The sequence below is a fragment of the Mastomys coucha genome, unplaced genomic scaffold, assembly GCF_008632895.1.
Source record: "Mastomys coucha isolate ucsf_1 unplaced genomic scaffold, UCSF_Mcou_1 pScaffold13, whole genome shotgun sequence".
NCBI classification, from domain to species: Eukaryota; Metazoa; Chordata; class Mammalia; order Rodentia; family Muridae; genus Mastomys; species Mastomys coucha.
In genome coordinates this window covers 62,972,772-62,995,261 of record NW_022196895.1, presented here as the reverse complement: position 1 = coordinate 62,995,261, position 22,490 = coordinate 62,972,772, and the positions used below count along the sequence as shown (strand labels likewise).

At 46.8% G+C, this 22,490-nt stretch overlaps 1 protein-coding gene across 1 annotated transcript in view; it reads right to left on the bottom strand.

Annotated features, from left to right (window-relative positions):
* Gnal (G protein subunit alpha L) overlaps nucleotides 1-17,400 on the bottom strand; it is a 147,415-nt gene extending 130,015 nt beyond the window's left edge. Inside the window, exon 1 of the mRNA XM_031365920.1 lies at nucleotides 14,577-17,400. Coding sequence (XP_031221780.1) covers nucleotides 14,577-14,934 — 358 coding nt within the window. The 5' untranslated portion in view covers nucleotides 14,935-17,400. The remainder of the gene's footprint in view (nucleotides 1-14,576) is intronic.
* Between the last annotated feature and the right edge of the window lie 5,090 nt (nucleotides 17,401-22,490).

Sequence of the window (22,490 nt, the reverse complement as noted above, 5' to 3'; positions counted from 1 at the left end):
CTCTCTTATAGAACTCAAGACTACCAGCCCAGGGATGGCACCACCCACAATGGGCCCTCCCTGCTTGATCACTAATTGAGAAAATGTCTTACAGCTGGATCTCATGGAGGCACTTCCTCAAGGGCAGCTCCTTTCCCTGTGATGACTCCAGCTTGTGTCTGGTTGACATACAAAAGGAGCCAGCACAGCCTATGACGGAGAAAATGCTTTTCCCAGACACCATAGACTCTTAGGTAAAAAGCACAGACAGTGCTAGGTATAGATGACTTTTTCCTGGTTGTTGGAGTGGTATCCCATCACCCTCCACAGATACTGTGCTCTGTTGCCATTGCCTGGTTACTGTCCAGAACTTTTTGGTGAAACCCTGTTGCTGAAGACACCACATACCTGAGTCACAAGACATGGTGAAATCAAATTAAACAACCTAAATGGTTTATCTGTAATGGAGTGTTTCATAGTGCTGGAAGGTTTTATGCATACTGCTGGGGAGAAAAGCCATCATCAATCTTATGTAGCTGTAAACTACAATAATGACTAACCTGCCAAGAGATGGGCACTAGTGAATCCTGTTAACTACAATGATTAACCTGCCATGAGATGGGCACTAGTGAAATCACGGCACGAATATTATGTAACCATCTACCTTCTGATTGTATTTAAAGGCAATTCCATAAGACAGAACTCATTCCTGTCCCACTGATACTGGGGACAAAAACCCATGGTGAGCTAGGTTGCCAATCATCAGAGAGAACCTAATACTGTTATTCTGCCAAATGGACATAATAATAGACTGTCTTCTGAGTTACTTTTGTAGCCATAGACTGGTTCACCTCCCAGCCCACATCAGAGAAACCCCTTTCTGTAGTAGGTGGCAATTAATATAGAGACTCACACATGAAAGATAAACCTTCATCTTTTTTCTTTAGATCTATTCTTGGACAACAATCTCCAATCATTCATGATGCTGTGGTTTATAACACTGGCTTGTACAACAGTCTGATATGCTATGCTATGATAAACATGCAATCCCTAGTTGATGCCACAGTATGCTTATGCTGTCTTGGACTTCATAGGCCACGGGGTGATATTAGGTGAGCTTAAGAATTAGGTCCCGGAGCCACTGGGACTTGAGGGTTCTTCCAGCAGCTGTCTGGAACCCAGGAAAGCTGGCTGCCAGTGAAGAAGCCCAGCAGGCTCATCATGGCTTCTGCAGATAGTTTGCAGCCAGGGGCGACAGCAGCACTGTGCATTGATTTGCCAGCCTCAAAATGACAGCAGCAGTTGATTCTACTTTCCCCCGGTTCCCGAATTAATGCGATATACTGGGAAAGGGGAATATTATTTTAGCTTTGCAGTACTAAAGATTGGACAGAGTAGGGACTTGTGCATCCTAGCTAAGTGCTTTACCACAGTACTAAATATCAGCTCTAAAATTTAAAAATAAAGTTTTGAGATTAAAATATAATTATATAATTCCCACTTCCCTTTGTCCCCTGCAACTATTCCATGCTCTATCTCAAATTCATTCATTCATTCATTCATTCATTCATTCATTCATTCATTCTCTCTCTCTCTCTCTCTCTCTCTCACACACACACACACACACACACACACATGCCTTTCAGTCCACATAAAACTTGTTTGTATGTGATTGCAGAGCTGACCACTTTGTATCAGATGACCAACTGAGGGGCTCTTCTCTGGGGAAAACTATTTCTCCCACTCCAGCATTCCTTAGCTGCCTGAAGTTTTCTTGTCTGGGGTTGAAGACCTATGAGAGTTCCCCCTTCCATGTTCCAATGTTGGAGCATTGTCTTTGTTCAGGTTTTGTTTAGGCAGCCATGTTGATGAGGCTTCAGGGGGGCATCCTCTCTGACATTTTGATGGAACATAACAAACTTCTTGGTCATCTGACTCCTACAACCTTTTGGCACCCTCTTCTGCCATGATCCATGGGTGCAGAGATTTTGTTATAGATGTATCAACTGAACCTGGGCAACTGTCTTAGTTTTCTATTGCTGTGATACTATGACCAAGGCAACTTCAAAAAGGGAAGATATATTGGCTTACAATTTCAGAGGGTGAGACAATGACCTTTGTGGTGGGGAGCATGGCTGAAGGCAGGCAGGAGGTATGGTGCTGCAGCAGTAACTAAGATCTTCTATCTTGAGATACAGTCATTGACGGGGGTGGGAGGGAGAGAGAGAGAGAGAGAGAGAGAGAGAGAGAGAGAGAGAGAGAGAGAGAGAGAGAGAGAGAGAGAGAGAGAGCAAGAAAGAGAGAGAGAGAGGGAGACAAAGACAGAGACAGAGAAAGACAGAGAGACAGAGAGACACACAGAGAGAGACAGAGACAAAGACAGAGAGACAGAGAGAGGAATGATATGGACTTTTGAAACCAGCTTGTCTGTCCCTAGTGATGCATGTCCTCCAATATGACCACACCTCCTAGTCCTTTCTAAAAAGTTCCACCAAGTGGAGACTTAGTATTCAGTATAGGCCTATGGTGAGACATTCTCCTTCAGATCGCATGGTCACTTGTTCTTTGCATTTGGACTAGTTGTGCTTTTCTATAATTGTCTGTTCTTTGATGAAGGGTGATACCTATACTTATGTGTGGTTATGAGGATATTTAGAACGTATAAGTGTGCTCTGTGAAGTGCCTGGTGGAGGGGAGGCAGAAGAGGGCACAGGATCCCCTGGGACTGGATTCACACATGGCTGTTAGGTGCTGGAAACCGAACCTGGGTTCTGTGTAAGAGTAGTCAGGGTCCTTAACCAGTGAGCCACCTCTTCAGCCCAGAAATGAGCTTTAAGCGATGGTTTTCTTATTCATAAGCCACGGCTTTCAACAGCAGGACACCGTGTCTCTTGGCTTGGTTTCCATGAACTTACCTGGCCTCTTTAAGAGGATAAGCTTGTGCTTGTGGCTCTGAGACAGGCTGTTCGGAGGAACTCGTACCTCCCTGCTCTGGTCCCTGTTTCCTCTTCCTTCTCACTCACTCCTTTGCTCTGCATCCCAATCCAAGGACACAACCCAGGGCAGATTGTTTGTTTATTTATTTTTTTTGGCAGATTTAAGCTTTTAGAGGCATGCTGGTCCACAACAAAGCTGAGCAGAAGGTGCAGAGATTCTCCATCTGTCCCTCACCGTCCTTGTCCCACACAGCCTCCCTTGTCATCATTCCCTGATAGATGCATCTGGTACCACGGATGAAGCAGCCAGACACATCACTCTCACTGGGCCTGCAATCGGGGTGCACCGTTTTGCTGGGCATTCGGTGGTTTTGGACAAAGGAGCGACAGCACGTGTCCTCCCCGGCTGTGATGGGTAGGTCAGTTTCCCCACCCTAAAGATGCCCGGCTCCTCCTAGCCCTGCCAAGGGAAACTCAAACACCGGACAGTTTCGCTGGCCCCTAAACACACAGGCTCACCGCACCATGGAGAGGATCTCATTTCCACGTTTTTCAGGGGAAGCGCTGACTGCGGTTCGAGACCACCCTCTCCCCTCCAGATGCTGTCAGTACCCTTAGCACTCTGAGTGCTCCAGACACTGTTAGAGCTGGGAAGTAAGTAACTGTCCCTTGTGGGTTCTTGTTTTTCCTTTAAAAAACATTTCTAAAGATGAGCTTGCTACTCACTTTGTGTAGGGATGTTTTGCTTGCGTGCATGCATGTCTATTGTATTCACGCCTAGAGGCCATGGAGGTCAGAAGAGGGGGTCAGATCCCTGCAATGGAGGGAGCTATAGGTGACTGAGAATCAGCATGTGGGCTCTGGGAACTGGACCTGGGTCTTCTGCAAGAGCAAGTGTACTTTTGGGGGTGAGGTGGTAGTGGGGATGGGGAATAGAATGCATTTATTACTCATTTTTATGGAAAAAGAGAAGTACTCAATACACTGGAGATACAAAATTAGAAACACTGTTTTTAAATCTGACCCTAGATCTCATTATTCAATAAGTCATTCACTTTTCCAATGGGGGGAAGGTAGGACAGAGTAAATATTATGTATTTATTCCCTTTCTTTCCTTCTTCCTTCCTTCCTTCCTTCCTCCTCCTCCCTCCCTCCCTCCCTCTCTCCCTCCCCCCTCTCTCTGTCTTTCTTTCCTTTTTTCTTTCTTTCTTTCTTTCTCTCTTTCTTTCTTTCTTTCTTTCTTTCTTTCTTTCTCTTTCTTTCTTTCTTTCTTTCTCTTTCTTTCTTTCTTTCTTTCTCTTTCTCTTTCTTTCTCTTTCTTTCTTTCTTTCTTTCTTTCTTTCTTTCTTTCTTTCTTTCTTCTTAAGCTTTTTATTGGCTCTTTGTAAATTTCACATCAGCACCACTCATCTCCCCAACCCCTTGTACCAGCCCTCTGTCCTCGCAACCTTTCCCCTCAAAAGAAAAAAAATCTCGCTGTGGAAGCTATAGTGTGTCACAGCTTATCCAACAGTATATATACCCTTTAGTCCACACACCTTAGAGCAAGTGTTCTTAGCCACCCAGCCGGCTCTCCAGCCCCACCCCTCCCCAATTCTCATTTAATTCTGTCATGGAACTTTGGTTTTAGGTTCACCACCACCCCTGCCCCCATCGCCAGTGTTGGGAACTGAGAGAGGGCCTCCTGCATGTCAGTGCAAGAGCAGTGCTATGCTGAGGAGCTACACCACAAGTTCCTGAGGTGGGGTGTCTACACCGGTTGTCGGGCCTCAGTACTCAGGTCTTGCCTTTGAAGATGTATGAAAATGTTTCGAAAATGGAATTGGCCAGCGTGGTCTTCCTCTCTTGCTCAGTCCTAAATCAGCCTGATTCTAAATTGCAGGCCTGTCAGATGGTGCAGCAGGGGAGTCGCCTGCAGTAGGGGGTCCACACAGCTTACTGCTTACTCTATGGCTGAGAAACCATTGTTTGAACAGAGACTGGCGAGCAACCAGCAACTGTGTCCACCAGGGCAGAGATGGTGAATTCTCCCAACCTTTGTTCCTTTGGTCCTTCGTACTTTTCCGAACTGCCTTCTTCTCGGTGCAGCACGGCACTTGCGGTACTTGGAGACTTTCTGGTCTCCATTGGGGCTAATGTTTCCATGTCCCTTCTAGCTGTTTACCAATCCCTCGAACCTGCAAGCCCCATAGTCTCCTTTTCTGTTCTCATTCTCCTTGACCTCCTTGACCTTGCTCGACTGCTGAGTGTTCTTCTTACCCATATTCTCCCTCCCAGAGAGGCAGGGAACCACACAGCTCCCCCCACCCCCTCAAAATCAAAGGCTTAATTATCATGCTAAACGAAACTAAACCAGATCAAACTGGAGCAGATATACACTGTCTTAGTTAGGGTTTCTCTTGGTGTGTTAGAACACCACCACCACAAGCAACTTGAAGAGGAAAGAGTTTATTTTCCCTTATAACTTATAGTCCATTTTCCAAGGAAGTCAGAGCAGGAACCTGGAGGCAGGGAACTGATGCAGAGTCATGGAGAATCACTACTTACTGGCTTGATCCTTATGGCTTGCTCGGACTACTTTCTCTTTTTCTTTTCTTTTTTCTTTTTTCTTAAGTCAGGGTTTCTCGGTTCTATGTAAGCCCTGGCTGTCCTGGAACACACTTTGTAGACCAGGCTGGCCTCGAACTCAGAGATCTGCTTGTCTCTGTCTCCAGAGTGCTGGGATTAAAGGCAAGCGCCACCACCTCCCGGCAACCCGCTTTCTTATACAACCTAGGACCACGTGCCCAGGAGCAGCACTGCCCACAGTGTGCTGGGCATGCAGTCTCCCATCCACCATCAATCAAGAAGATGCCCTACACACTAGCCAATCCTATGGAGTCATTTTTAAATGAAGATTTCTTTTTTCCAGTTGGTCGGGGCTTATGTTGACATGAAACTAGCCATAAAAATTGACCCCTTCTCAGCTTGACACACAAACACATCATTTATTAAGCCGCAATATTTTTTTGTTGTCCCCAAGATGCCATGTTAATATGACAATATAAAACATTATTATTTAAATAAGAATCCCACTGTTTTTAAATGTTCCAACACTTCAGAAGTTCAGTCTCTTTAAAATAGCCAAATTACAAAGTTTCTATAAAATCCCCTCTCTTTAAAATTTCAAAGCCTCTCAGCTATGGATGCCTGTTAAATATTAAGCAGGTAAGTATGTTCTTATCCAAGATGGAAGAACCAGGCACAGCTATAATCAAACTAAACCAGATCAAAGTTCAACCGTATAAAAAGTGCAGAGCTTGACAGCTGGGACTCACTCACAAAGCCCTGGGCTCACAACTCCATCTTTCTAGCTCTGCCACCCACAGCACACACAACTTGTCTCATAGGTTCAGGCTGGTTCCATTCCACATCTGCTGCTGTCCTGGGCGGCTGTGACACTGCCTCTCCAAAATGCCGGGGTCTCTGCAACCGGGCTGCACCTTCACCAATCCCCTCTCCTAGGCTCTCTCCAAGGACTCTGATCCTCTCACATGGTGCCAAGCCTCGGCGTCTCTTCATGATCCCCTTGAAAGATGGAATTCTACTGCACCTTCACCCATGGCTCTCCCAGCCTCTTTTCAGGGATCCCAGCCAAGCCACATTGTACGAAGCCCCGGTGACTTACCATGACCTCCTCGTGCTTTCTAAACCAGTACTGCCTAGAAAACTCTTACACATTACCAAGTTCGGCTGTCTGCATATGGTACAGCCTCGGTTGTCCCCTCTGGACCACAGCTTCTGTGTCCTGTCCCTTGGGGGAAGAAGACACTTCCCAGAAGATTTCGCCTCAATGATGTTGATGTCTTCACAGTAATTACAGCTGATTCTCAGGCTCAGCTGACCAGCATTGGTTGTCTCAGCAAAGAAAATGTTTCCCTTTAGTGGTTCTGGTCTCTGGTTAATTATGGTCGACCAAAACCACGGATTCTTAATACCAAATAGCAAATGGCTTGGATAATCTCTAAAGGACTCTCAAGCTTCCCTCTGAACCTTCACACTCCATGTCTCCATTGACTGCATTTCAATCAATTCCCATATGTTGGAAGCTCCTGCAGAACAGCCCGCTGAGCTCTGAGCACTTAAGGGCTTCCCCAGGTTCCAATTCCAAGCTCCTTCTGCAATCCTTCCCAACACAGTCAGGTTTGTCACAGCAACACTACATGACCCGGCTCCAATTTCTGCCTTAGAGTTTCTTTTGCTGGGATAAAGTACCATTGCCAAAAGTAGCTTGCAGAGAAAAGGATTTCATCTTACAGTTTATAATCCATCATCCTGGGAAGTCAGGGCAGGACCCTGGAAGCAGGAGCTGATGCGGAGGCCGTGGAGGAGTGGTTGATCAAGTTATTGGCTTGATCCTCATGGCTTGCTCAGCCTGCTTTCTTATAGGACCCAGGACCACATGCCCAAGGGTAGCACTTCTCACAGTGAGCTGAGCCCTCCCATATCAACGATCAATTAAGAGAATACCCCCGCAGACTCATCTACAGGCCAATCGAGGCATTTTCCATCTTCCCAGGTGATCCTAACTTGTGTTGACATTAAAAACTAGCCAGCACAAACATAGGAATCAAAAATAGACTTGAAAAACAACACCAACACCAACACCAACAACAACAATGACTAACTCCACAGGGTGGTGAAAAACTCTTGTGGGACTTTACCTTGCACTTCTAAAGATATGAGTTAAAGTCACATCAGGATTCTAGTAAACAAAACAGAAAAAAAACAAGCAAAAACAAAAACAAAAACAAAACCAGGAGTGACTATCCCAAAGAGACTGATATATATTAATTTCGTCCCCTTCCTTCTTTGACCCCCCCCCCCCACCTCTTCTTTTTGAGACAAGATCTTGCTATTTGGTTCTGGCTGGCCTGGAATTCACTTTATTACCCAGGCTGGCCTAAAACTCATAGTAATCTTACCTCAGACTCCCCAAAGGCTGGTAATATGTGTGCCACCATACACAGCTCTGCGTTTGTACCTTAAGCTTCATGTGTTGAGCTTAATTGAAAGTCTGAGGCATTAAGTGAGTAGACAATCTAAATCTGGTGTCTAGAGGTGGCGCCTGTAGGAGCTGTTCAGACTCTAGATGAGGTCATTAGAGTGGGTTTCCATGATTGAGTAAGGGCTTCAGAAAAGGAAGGAGAGAGACCAGGATATCTACTCACTTCTCCTCTCCTCTCCTCTTCTTTTCTTTCTCTTCTCTTTTCTCCCCCTCTCTCCTCTTTTTTTTTTTTCTCCTTCCCCATCTTGAATGTCAGGACAGCACCACCTTGAGGCCAAGAGATCACCAAGAGGATCACAGACAGTCACCACTTGCAAGCTCTTCAATATTGGTCTTCAGAAGTATAAGCCATAGTAAACCTCCCTTTGTTATAAAGTTACTTGGCCTGGGGTATTTCATGATAGTTGCAAAATGGATTGATACACCTGGTCAAGCCAATTATGTTTTTAATTAGTATAGATCCAGGCTTGCCATCAGTGGGCCTTCTTAGTGTGGCCTGGGGGAAACCAGAGGCAACAAGGAGCTAACCATGGATTGGTCATGTAGACGGTGGCTCACAAAAATATGATCTAATGATGCTAATGAAGAAATAGCCTTGCTGGATGTGGTGGCACATGCTTTCAATCCCAGCACTTGGGAGGTAGCGGCAGGTGGATCTCTGAGTTGGAGGACAGAGAGAGCTACACAACAGACTGGTATTTCCATTGTATTCTAGGAATACTTAACGCCTGCCCACTGTGGGAACCAGTGTAGGTTCTCACAAGGCATCAAGGAAATGAAGTTGCCTCTTGTAAGACAGGGCATGAACTCTCTGCTTTAACTGCTGGTTAGGACACAATTTTGCATTTATAATTCAATATGTAGTTCATATTGAATTATAATCCCCAATGTTATTTTGCCACTGAACCTAAGGGGTCTCTAAGGTGAAATAAGGCAAGATTCTAATCTGATAGAGCTGATGACCTCGTAAGAGGAGGAACAGCAAAGAGCCCCTCACCTACACACAGAGAAAAGATTTAATAGCAAACACCATGAAAAGGATGCTGTCTACAAGCCTGGGACCCCACACCAGAAAACAGACTCGTTAGCACCTCCATCACAGACTTGCTGCTTACAAAACAGAGTTATCTCTGATCCCTCTCTACTGCCCTTGTTCCACATGCAGTCACTGACCCCTTCCCCAAGGCCATACCTCCCAATTCTTATCCTGCTGGTCAAATTTGCCTCCATCCCATTTCCATCCCATCCCATCCCATCCCATCCCCGAATACAATAATATCCTGTGTTCCTGAAAGATGCTCCCCCTATCATGCATCCCATCAAGGGTCCTCACTGATTCAGTGAGGTTCTCAGACTAATTCTCGGTGAAATAGCTTGTGTGCTTTATTCCATGTGGGCCGGGACTATATAAACATTGAGGAGTGGGGTGGGATTTAGGGATAGGTGTTTGTGATGCTGAGTGATATATGGGAGAGAGTCAAGCCACCTGATCCATCTTATGGTAGAGCTGGACTTTGATGATATCTCGGCCTAAGTAGTTATTGTGGGTGTGGAAGAGAGCGTCCTCAACATAGTGGGCCAGGGCAGAGGGTCATGGAAGCAAGTGTACCTTCTCCGACTGAGTCTGTACACTTTGCCCCTGTCTTAGTTAGGGTTTCATTGCTCTGAAGAAGCACTGTGACCAAAGCAACTTTTATAAAGGACAACATTTAACAGGGGGTGGGTTACAGTTTCAGAGGTTCAGTCCCTTATCGCCACGGCAGGAAGCATGGTAGCATCCAGGCCGACGTGGTGCTGGAGAAGTGGGTGAGAGTACTAAATCTTTACCTGAAGGCAGCCAGGAAGAATATCTCTCTTTAGCATTGGTGGAGCCTGAGCATAGGAGAAGACCTCAAAGCCCACCCCTACTTGTAGGGCAAGTTGGCTGTGCCACCGGACAGAAGAACTGGGAAGGCTGAGTGAGCTGAGACCCTGGGGAGCTCAGAGACTTGAGATCAGCGGGAATATAGCCGCTCCCTCCATTTCTGTACCTGCTCCAGGACATGTAACCACGACACCCCATTGAGAGGACAGTGGGCAGTCAGTCACATATTGTAACACCTGGAATCCTTCCCCATGCAAATAGAGCATGAGTAACATCTCGAATGGAGCCAATAGGAAACACCTACCCCTAAATCCCACCCTGCTCCTGAATGTTTATATAGTCCTTGTCCACGTGGAATAAAGCACACAGGCTATTTCACCAAGGACTGTCTGAGAGTAGCTGTCTTTACTGAGCTGTAATGCATGGGGAGGAGTTCTCTCTCTTGAAAAAGCTGGAGGATCTTGGACCTGGCTGGCTGGCCAGGCTCATGCTGCCTCAGCTGCTGAGAGACCCTGGGGCCCTGGGCTACCTGCCCCACGCAGGCCACCCAAACCTCCTCGCTTCTCATCTAAGAGCTGTAAGAGTCCCGGCTAGAACAGAGAGCCTTATGGGACTTATTCATTGCTGGTGGACAGCACAAAACACCCCACAGTGATATTCTTCCTCCAGTAAGGGTACACCTTCTCTGATAAGGCCACGCCTCCTAGTAGTGTCACTTCCCAGGGGCCAAGCGTATTCAAACCACCACAGTTCCTAATGTGGGCTCGCATTTTGGATCATTTAAAGGAGCGGGCAAGCAAATGACTACCAAACATAAGAGCAACAGAAGCAGGCAATCTAAGATCAAGGGCCTACAAGTCTGATCCATGACTTTTGGTCAAGTTCTTTCTGAATTGTAACAAATGTCAATGACCTTTCTGTATATAACCCAAATCTACTCAAAATATATAAACCATAACAGCCTGATCTAACAGCTTTTAAAAAAATTATTGTTGTGATTTACGTGTGTGTGTGTGTGTGTGTGTGTGTGTGTGTGTGTGTATGTTTTAAGACCGGTGCTGGGACCCCAGGGCCAGTACATACTACCACTGAACTAATCTTAGACCCAGGTTTTCCTGTTGATAGTCTTGAGTGGAAGATACAATGTACTCCACAAAATGAGTAATTTGAGCTAAGGCCACTCACATTATACAAACTGTATTATGCTATGAGGTAATATCTTTAGAAAGAATAACAATAAAAATATGCTCAAGAAATGTACGTCTTAGAGCCCTCTTCTGAGGCCATTTCCTACTTCTTTTTTACTTCATATATTTCTGATGGTGGTGCTTCTGGGATTGACCCAAAGCCTTACATATACTAAGCCCCATTTCCATTATTTTTAGGAGTTATGTCTGACTAGTCAATCACACTGAAAAGCCTTATATTAATGGCTAGAGAGATGGGTCAGTGTTTAAGAGCATTTGGTGCTCCAATAGCAGACTTGAGTTTGATTCCCAGCACTCGCACAGGAGTTTGTAGCTGTCTATAATTCCAGTCCCAAGGTATCTGAATGCCATCTTTTTGCCTCCAAGGATATTGGATGGACATGATGCATAGAAATACATGCAGACAAAACTCCGTACATACAAAAGAAAAAGGAAAAAAAAAAACCCTTGTTAATCATAACTCATGGCCTTACCTTACTAACCTCCTCCTTTTGAGCTTTGAAAATATGATCCATTAAGCACATTGGAAGTATGTGTGAACTTTGAGCTTTTGTTATTTCAAACATGAGGTAGTAAACAAGCTGTATCAGGCTATGAGAAAATGTCCTTAAAGAGTACAGTCATTTAAAATTCATTACAAACAGTTGAAATTTATTTTGCCTTTCAAAAATGTAGTTAGGGCCCAAGTCTGCCACCGCTGGTTCAAAATAGGCATGAAAGTCTAGAAATGTAATTTTGTATCCTCAGGATCTCTTGAAACGTTTGCTTCACCACATTCTAGAAGCTGGCACTGGAGAGCAGAACTCTGAGGCTTGTGCTCTCCTCTTGTGAGGCGACCGTCGTATTCCTTGGTATAGGGTAGTTAACTCTTTATCTGAAGTTTGGTGTTCACCTACAGTTTTAGTTACCAAGGTTAACAGTGGCTAGAAAATAAACTATTTGTAAGTTTTTAATGACCCTTGTAATTAACACAAGGAAATCTTGTGTTGAGCACTGCCCCCCTCCTGCCTAGGAGGCAATCATCCTTTGTAACAGAGTAGCCATACTGTATATGCTAGCTGCCTGTTGGTCACTTAGTAGTTACATAGTTTTGATACAACTTGATGTTTTCACGTAGCTCTAATACTAGAATGTTATTGATGGGGGTGTGTGAGGATGGGCTAGGGTGCTTTCTGTATTCAGTATCATGGGAAAGAACCTGCATGTATACTCTATTGATGACCTGTTTGTTCTAAAGACTGGAAATACTTGACACTTGCAGACATTAACCAGATCCAGGGGTCCAAGAGGAGCCTCATCCCAGATGTTCATAAAGATTATAATGAAAGACAAGGGTGAAGGGAGATAACGAGGGAGACATGCTCATCACGAACACTGAGTCTTTATAACAAATAAAGACTACCTAGGAAAACCTGTCTGTTTTCCTTTCTATAACAACTGTTGGCTGAGGCTGAAATGCTGAGAGAGTTTCCTTAGGCGCTAACGAACCCTCCAGTGACCTTCTCGGATTATCAGTCCTCTGAATAAGTTGCACTATAAACATCCGTGTGTCTGATTATGTTCCTCTGTGGAAGCATACAACGCAAATGATGCTCCAGCATTCCAGATACACAGGAATGCCAGTGTCACTCGCCTTGATCTCATCACCAAGGCTCTGCATCACCTCATAGCACCGTAAGAAGGGCTGGTAGGTGCAGTACAACAAGATTTGGAGAGAAACCATATTTGTATGGCATTTTTTACAGGTTATTGTTCATAAGTATCCTATTCGTTGTTAGTTTCTATTGTGTTAGTCTAAGTTGTTGTAATTATGTAGCTGTGTAAGAGTTGTTGTAAATGTGTAATTGTGCCCAATTTACGTCTTAAGCACCACAATAGGTATGCATACATGGGCAAAGTACAGTATGTAGATGGCTCTTCTATACATGTTCATAAGTATTCTATGAATTGATAGTCTCTGTTGTGTTAGTTTAAATAAATTGTTGTTAGTTTAAATTGTGCCCAATTTACATATTAAGTACTCCAATAGGTATGCATACGTGGGCAAAGCGTGATTTCCATTATCCATAGAGTTCTGGAAATGTATCTCCTGAAAGAGAAGGGAGGCCTCTCATGTTTATATTTTGTCTCTTGTTTCAAGAGAAAATTCCCTTTGTTTTACAATTCATATATTTCCCCAGGATACAGTAGCTTGTTTTGTTTTTAAGTTGTCCATTCTTAAAGTGGGTGAGTCTGTTTAAACGTAATATTTCTTCCTGAGATTTTAAGAGCTGTGTTCATTTGTAAGCCACTTTTTACTTCACATGGCATAGCCCCCTACATAGAGCCTGATAACTCACAAAATTGGATCAGATTCTGACATTTTCATTCCCAGGCCTCCCCTCCAACCCCTCGGAAATCTAAAAGGCAACAAGTAGAACCAAGAATTTGTGATTCAGAGCCATTACTTGCCTGACCTGATAACTTGAGTTCCATGTCTGGGTACCACAGGTTGGTAGGAGAGAACAGAGCACTTAAGTTGTTCTCTGACCTCCACACACGCGTGCCAACACACCCAAATAAGTGTGGTAAAGTTGTAAAGCAAAGCAAACACTTTGTGATTTGAATGGAGACACGGCCTTTGATGCTCATGCCTGAGGACCTGCGTTTGGATCCTAGCATCAGGGAAGGCTGCGCCTGCAACCTCAAGGCTCGGTGGTTACAAATCTTGGTCCAGACTTTGTCTCAGAGGAACAAGGAGCAAAGTGACAGAGCAGGACTCCCAATATCCTCCTCTGGTCTCTGCTGTGTATAGACACACTATGTACCCAGACACAAGGAATTCGTGACCTTCTTTCCCCTTTTCATCGCACACTCGACTCTACAGAAAATGTTTTTTAGTTGTTGGTTAATAAGAGCACACTTATGCTAAACTCTGAAAAATACCAGCGGACCTCCAAGTGCTGGCAGGTTCATGTCCACTTTATTACACAGATGGGAGGGATAATGGGGCTGGGGGCGGGGGGCTCAGGGTGGGAACAGACAGGCCAGGCCACTCTCTGGTTCTGAGAAGATCAAACACCCCCACAGCACCGGCACGACTTTTAACACTAGGTGGCCAAGGATGCTGTTTCTAGGCAGCCAGCACCCTACATCCATCCCAGCTCTGTTCTCAGACTGTGCTTTCAATAAAAGCTTTGTGGTCTGCTAAAAGGCTTTCTAAGTCCTATCATTGGCGTTCTTAGAACAAACTAAGCTGCCCGGACTGTGGCAGGAAATGGAGGGCTAGGATGAGATGTCCCGGTGGAGTTCACGCTGCGGAAATCAATGGATCAAGGGAGGAAATTTCCCAGAGAGGCACATTAATTAGTAATTCCTGAGCTACTGGCCCTCCGTCACAAGGCATGGAAGAGAACGAAATCACCTAGGAGCGTTCTGGCGACGAAGCCATTTAAATGTCAGGCTGAAAGTCATACTGTCTGCAGTGTCCACGCCTGACATCCCCCCAAGGCAGGGTCCCGCCCTAAGCCCCCCAGCTCCCGCGCCCACCGGTGCAGACCTACCCAGCAGTAGGAGCCGGTGCGTCTGCTGCAGGTCGCGCTTCTGCTCGCGCAGCATGCGGTCGATGCCCCGGCTTACTTTCCTCGCCTCTTTAGCTGCCTCGCGCTCCTCGGCTCGTAGCTGCTCCTGTCGCCGGCGGCTCTGCAGCTCGCCTGGTGGCCGCGCGTTCGCGGGGATCCGGCCGCCGCCACGCCGGAGCAGGGTCCCCACCGGAGCCGGGGCTGGGATCGGAGCCGGGGCCAGGGCCGGGGCCGGGGCGGCGCTGGGCTGAGCATCCTCCACGCGCGGCTCCGAGGTCGCACAGGGGGTGTCCCCCGAGCTCCCGAAGAGCAGCGGCCGCAGGCTGTAACACAGGCCCATCGGGGCTCAGGACGCGGGCAAGTCCCCGTGGGTCAGACCGGGGCTCCCGCCGACGAGGGAGGCAGCGCTGCACTCGGACCCCGGTTTGCCGGCTGCGGGGCGTGGCTGCGGTGGGTCCCGCCGGGGGACCACGGCCCCTCACTGTCCCGAGGGGCCATTGTGCATCTTCCGAAAGTCCCAGGCGCAGAGCTCGCACCTGAGAGCGCCGCGAGCAGGCGGAGCTGACCAAGCGGCTCGGCCTTGGCCAGCCCGGCCCCTCCCACCCCGTTACCGTAAATGCTGCCGCGCAGTCTGCTCCCGTTACCGTAAATACCGCCTCCAATGGCAAGTATTGGTACCCTGGCTGCCTATCACAAGTATGGGGCAGAACGCCTTGCTTTGTTGCAGAGATTAGGTTACCACTAGCTAGAGCTGAGACAGAGAGACTAAGCGACCTACGGTGCTGGGGCAGGATGGAACATTGTTAAACATTGTTGAAAACGGTAGTTTTTGGTTTAACTTTCTCTATGAGTGAGCAAAACTCCCAAGAGTGGGTTGGTGAGACCTTTGAGTAGCAATGGATAGAGTCTATCCAACAGGCCCTTTCCTTAAGCTTGGCAGCTTGGAGCTGGGAGGACATTAAACAGCACCCTGCTCTGTACACTTAAAAGCCCCGCGGCACACACCAGCTGAACGGATAAATGACAGCTGAAGCAATGACCCCTGATCCAGAAGGCCTTGCTTCCAGCCACGACCTCCACGGCAGACAACCCTTGCCAGCTTTGGAAGATAGTATCTTCAGAGCAAGGTAGTTGTTAGATGACCTGGGAGCTCTTCTCATTTAAGTCAGGAGGGGAAGCAGTAAAAGGCCAGTGCCGTGGAACTGGAGGCTGTGCGGGGGTCAGCGCAAATACAGTTCTTCACTTACATGGTGCATCCTTACCATGTCCTTCTCCAGGCTGTATAAATAGATGGTTCGGCTACTTTTTTCATGCTGTGTCCATGGTATTGCGACGTTAGGTCTAATAAAAAGGATTCGTCGAATGGTCTTTTCTTGCCTGCATGTGCTCTTTATCATGGCACAGACAGCTTAGCTGGAAACAACAGTGACAACAGCCAGCTGAGGCAGGAGAGCAACCACCAGCAGCTCCTGAGGCCCAGTGGTGAGTGATAGGGGAAGGGTAGTGGTGGAAGGCAGAGGCGGAAAGCCAGGGTTGGAAGGCGGAAGGGTATAAAAAGTGAAAAACTAGAGGCTCTGCGATCACTGGAGCTGCCCACCCACCCCTCAGGACCAAGGGCCCTGATTCTCCAGGTCTGTCTTGCTTCAGAGCTGCAATTTCGTTGTCAATGTCGGGTAGGAGTGGGAAGTCTCAACAGGAAGTTCTTGAGGACCCTAATGCTAGCTGGCACTAACCGCTACGTACTGTTGCTGTTACTTAAGAGCAGAGAGTTTCACAGGATGCAGAGTGCCAGGCTGCTGGCAGTTGGACCCAAGAGGGGCAGCAAGCACACCTGGAGCCAAAAGTCTCTGGCTTCTAAGGCCTGGAGCCTTAACTCAAACATAGAAGGCTAGAGGTATTGTAAGGGGTGGACACTTTTATGGGGAGAGAGAAGGAAGATTACTTTAAAAATTTTAGGATGATTGCATCATTTCCCTCTTCTCTTTCCTCCCTCTGGGAATTCATGGTGTCATTCTCTCTCTCTCTCTCTCTCTCTCTCTCTCTCTCACACACACACACACACACACACACACCCCTAAATACAACTTCCTCAGCCCTCTAGGAGCATGCTTAGTACCTTCCTATGAAAGCTAGCCAGTAGAGATGAAGCTTCTAGATCAGTAGTACCAGCTCAATTTCTTCATGTCCTATGACTCAGGTATGTGGCATCTTCAGCAATAGGGTCTTACCATCAAGACTGGAGGGGTAGCCACGAGCACCAATACTAGCTTGTAAAGTTGGGACTTTAGTGACTAACGATTCTAAAAGAAGTACCATACTCCTGGCGATAGGAGGTATTTTTAGCCTTTCTGTTAGCCTACTAGATAAATACCCCGTAACAGATTGCTGGGTTGTATGATAGTTCTTAGTAAATACATTTAAAAGTGCTTTTATGTGTGTGTGTATGTATGTATGTATGAGTATGCATGCACGTGCTTCCTTGCCATGGTGTGCATGTAGAGAAGAGAGCTCAATTTTTGAAGCTGGTCCCTGTAAGATTAAGTTTTTAAACTGTACTGTGGGAACTTAGCTGTTAGTTAAACTCAGTGGGAGACCGACCCCCAGAACCTAGAAACAATGGGAGAACAGCAGCTCCCAGAACCCAGAAACAAGGAGTCCAGGATGACCTGGCAGAGAGAAGGTAACAAATGACTGCCCCTGAACCCTAGTGAGAGCCAGCACCAATCAGAAACCACCCCGTACCTTCCCCTTACCCCAGTCTTCCCTTTTGTCCCAGCAACTGTACAGGAATAAAAAGCTGCCTAAGACCTTGCTCGGGGCCAGACTCCTCTACCCCTGTGAGGGATATGAGTCTTGCCCCAGCTAGCTGGAATAAAAAGCCTCTTGCAGATTGCATCAAGTCCGTGTCTTGGTGGTGTGTGGGGTCGTTGCTCCCGGGATTTGAGTGTGGGGGTCCCTTCGGGAATCTCACATTTGGGGGCTCATCTGGGATTTGCGACCACCTCTCACCGACAAGAATGCTCTTGGAGGTAAGCTCAGGTCCGGACCCCCTTGTGTCTGTCTGTCTTTTCTGTTACTTTCAGTTTTGTGCTGTGGTTTGTTTTGCGACTGTTAGTATGGTGCATTTTAGCCTGGCCAGTTGTAATCAGTGGGATTGCTGGTTGCCATGCTTGGGGGATGCCCCAAGAAGGGGAGACGAGCCCTCCACGAGTATTTTGGAGGCGTGCCACATTTTGGTTGAGTGGAGCAGCACTCGGAGGCCCCTCCCGTCTCGGTTTCTTTCAGTTCAGCGTTCTTGGAGTGGCCTAGTTTGCTTCAGGCTTTTTGTTCTCTGTTTCCTTTGTCATTTTGGGGTGTGTGTGTGTGTGTGTGTGTGTGTGTGTGTGTGTGTGTGTAGACATTGATGATGGGACAGACTATTGTGACCCCACTGACTTTGACTCTAGACCACCGGACAGAAGTTAGGGACCGAGTTCACAATCTCTCAGTTAAAGTTAAAAAGGGATCTTGGCATAAATAGCCTGCCTTTAATGTAAGATGGCCACCAGAGAAAATATTTGACTTGGGCATGATACGAGCTGTTAAAGATATTGTTTTCCAACAGGGACCAGGGAGATACCCCAACCAGCAACCATATATCATTGTGTGGGAGGACCTGACGTTCAGTCCTCCACCATGAGTCTGGCAATGAGTTCAGACACCTGAGCTCCCTGGAGGACCAGGCTCCCGAGTCCTGGCCCTGCAAGGCTGTCAGAACCCAAATAGTAAAGAGCCCTCCCCAGCGGCTTCAACTACCTCTGACACTCAGGAGCCTTCCCTAGTGGCTCCTAAAAAAGATTTACCCTGACACTCAGTCAGACCTCCTCCCCAATCTCATCCTGAGCCACCTCACTTGCATCCACCACAGGCAGCGGTGGCCTCAGCACCCCTCAAGAATCTCGCTGGCCCTGCCCAGAGGAGTGCCTCCTAAATCCTTCCACTGAGTGCCTTCCCCCAGCAGCAGCTCTTGCAAACACCCAAATCCCTCTGCTGTGGGCCTATGGTCCTCCCAGTTGCAGAACATCACTACTGCTGGGTTCCCCTTAGACTGTCCCAACTGGGACAATACTTCCAAAGGTAGGGAGAGACTGCGTGTCTAACCACCAGCTTCTAGTGACGGGGTCTCTAAGGGGCAGCACGGAAGCCCACCAATTTGGCTAGGAATTAAAGCAGGAGGAGTAAAGAAAATGTGAGAATAAGAAAAAAAAAGAGGCAGAATCAGAATTTAATATGGATCTTGGCCGCAGTGATAGGTAGAGACTCCTATATAGAGCCAAGGAAAAAAGCAGGACAGGCAGGACACCTGGGCAACCCCCCGCCAGAGCCTGCTTAAAAAAGATCAATGTGCATACTGCAAAGAGAAAAAAGAAAAAGAAAAAGGACACTGGGCTCTCAAATGCCCACATGACCCACTATCAGAGTTTGCACCTAAATAAAAATATAACTGGGCAACCCCCACCTCCTCCAACTGGGGGTCTGGCACCCCTGCTGGTCTCCCTGAAACACGCCCCTGCTGCCAGTTAATGAGCGGGGAAGACAAGAAAAAAATTTGCCCCACCCCTGCCATCCTTAACCCAGCCACCCTGCTTCCCAAAACCACTGAAGAGATCGTCCTCCATTCTTGCCAACATATCCTGGGTGACACATCGAGACCTGCGGGACCAGCCGTGGGCAGGGGCTGCAGACTGGTATACAGATAACAGCAGTTACACGGTTAAAGGTAAGAGTGGGGCGGCGATTGTGAAAGATCATCTGGGCTAACAGTCTGCCTGAGAGATCCTTGGCTCAGCGAGCAGAATTAATAATGTTGACTCAAGCCTTATGGCTGGCAGAGGGCCAACATCTACACAGACAGCAGGTATGCCTTTGCCACGGCCCACGTCAATGGTGCTATCTACAAAGAGGGCTGCTCGCCTCTGGTAAAAAAAAAAAAAATGTTAAAAACAGAGCTGAGATCTTAGCACTCCTAGAGGCCATCCACCTGCCAGACAAAGTGGCTGTTATGCACTGCCCGGGTCACCAGTGTACCAATGACTGGGCGGCTAGAGGGAACCAGCGGGCAGATGCTGAGGTCAAAAGAGCAGCCCAAGGACTAAATGTTCTGATAATAGCAGCTGATCCAGATACTGGGAGACCCAGCCCCTTTAAATACACTCCTGAGGACCACAAGAGAATGCTAGACGCAGGATACCAGGCAGAATCACCATATGGAATGAGAGAGACTGGAACTGGGAAATATATTTTACCCCAACTTGAAGCTGAAAGATATCTTGATTAGCTACACTGCTTAACCCATTGAGGATCTAAAAAGATGCAAGAACTGGTAAAACAGTCTCCTTATCATATACTGGAACTTTTCTGAAATGACTGAAAACATTTTTAAGACTTGTAATGCCTGCCAACTCGTCAATGCCTCCTCTTCCAGGGCCCTTAAGGGGGCCCACTTGATAGGCCAGAGACCTGGTGAGCATTGAGAAACGGATTTCACTGAAATTAAACCTGTCAGATATGGTAACAAGTATCTTTTAGTGTTTATAGATACCTTCTCTGGATAGACTGAGGCTTTCCCTTGTAAAAAATAAACAGCTCAAATAGTGGCCAAGAAGATAATAGAAGAAATTTTTTCACGGTTTGGTCTACCTAAGGTAATTGGGTCAGACAACGGACCTGCTTTTGTTGCCCAGGTAAGTCAGGGACTGACCAAGATCCTTGGGGTAAAATGGAAATTATATTGTGCTTACAGACCCCAAAGTTCAGGACAGGTAGGGAAAATGAAGAGAGCCATAAAAGAGACTTTAACCAAATTGTCAATTGAGACTGGATACAGTCCTCCTTCCCTATGCCCTTTTCCGAGCTGGAGATACTCTAGAGAAATTTTAGCTCACACCCTTTGAGCTTCTGGATGGCATTCCCTCTCCAGCTGCTGCACTCAGTGCTTTTCTAGTAAATGAGTCTTTTTACTCCACCACCCTCCTTGCCAGGTTAAAGGCTCTTGAGTGTGGCCAGAGACAAGCCTGGTGACCTTCAAGTACCACACCAGTCCAGGACGGAGGTGCAGTATATGTGAGACGACATTGTGCCAGATGGCGTCTCACCTGGATCCATGCCTCTCACTTCAAAAAGACATCCTCGTCAGCAGACAGATAGTAGAGAGGACCCCAAACTCCCTCAAGCTTCATGTGTGCCGTGCTCCCCTTTGTCCTAGTGACTCTGCTCCCAATAAGTGAGGCATCCCCCTAAACCCCAGAAGTTGGTGCTGCAGATAGACCCCTAATACCCAGTCTAGATTAACTCTGTCATCAGTCTCAGGACAGGGCCTATGTATCAAAAAGTTCCCAGCAGGAAAAGTCACCTTGATTCACTACCCTAATATCCTCCCTGATGGGCCCATTAATAATCCTGTTCCTTTTGCTGACCTTTAGACCTTGCATCTTGAACAGGCAGGTAAAATTTATCAGAAAAAAAAATTAGTGAAGTTCAAGTGCTCATACTCTGTCAACAATATCAAGTTTTAAAGAGATCAGAGTCAGACGTTCTAAGATTAGAACTAGTTCCAATAGAAGAGGAGGGAATGTAAGATTTAAGTTTTCAAACTGTACTGTGGGAACTTAGTTAGTTAAACTCAGTGGGAGACCGGCTCCCAGAACCCAGAAACAATGGGAGACCAGCAGCTCCCAGAACCCAGAAACAAGGAGTCCAGGATGACCTGGCAGAGAGAAGGTAACAAATGACTGCCCCTGAACCCTAGTGAGAGCCAGCACCAATCAAAAACCACCCCGTACCTTCCCCTTATCCCAGTCTTCCCTTTTGCCCCAGCAACTGTACAGGAATAAAAAGCTGCCTAAGACCTTGCTCGGGGCCAGATTCCTCTACCCCTGTGGGGGATATGAGTCTCGCCCCAGCTAGCTGGAATAAAAAGCCTCTTGCAGATTGCATCAAGTCTGTGTCTTGGTGGTGTGTGGGGTTGTTGCTCCCGGGATTTGAGTGTGGGGGTCCCTCCTGGAATCTCACATCCCCTTCTTCCACAGGTGATAACCAAGTCATTCTGGTCAGGCTTGGCAATAAGTGTCTTTTCTAATTGTGCCTTCTCATCGACGAAGGTATGGTAGTTTCTTTTCTCTTTTTAAAAAAAGATTTATTTACATTATGTATATGAGCACACTGTAGCTGTACAGATGGTTGTGAGCCATCACGTGGTTGCTGGGAATTGAATTCAGGACCTCTGCTGGCTCTGGCACTGCTCACTCCAGCCCAAAGATTTTATTGTTGTATCTAAGTGCACTGTAGCTATTTTCAGACACACCAGAAGAGGGCGTCAGATCTCATTACGGACAGTTGTGAGCCACCATGTGGTTCCTGGGATTTGAACTCAGGACCTTAGGAAGAGCAGTCAGTGCTCTTAACCACTGAGCCACCTCTCTGGCCCCGATATAGTAGTTTCTTATTTTAGTGTTTTGGTTTCTTTTGAGGACCCACCATACTCTATCTTATGTCACAAAATTCTTGAAGGAGAACATGTTAAGTAGTGCCTTCAACATAAAAGTCACCGTGAGACCATGCCTACGCTCTATTTAACCCAGGTACTGTGTGAATACACAGCACACATGGCATTGCACCCTTAAATATGTATTACCAGTTACAAAGAATTCAAATGTAGCTAATTCAATTTCTAACTAGAAATCGACTTTTATTGCTTTTCTGTTGTGGTGATTAAAAACACCATGACTTATAAATGAGAAAAACTGAACTTGACCTTTCCAGAAGGTTGACGTCTACGGTGAAAGCGAACGTACTGCAGCAGGCAGTTGAGAGCTCACATCTTGATCCACAGAGCGAGGGTACTGCAGCAGGCAGTTG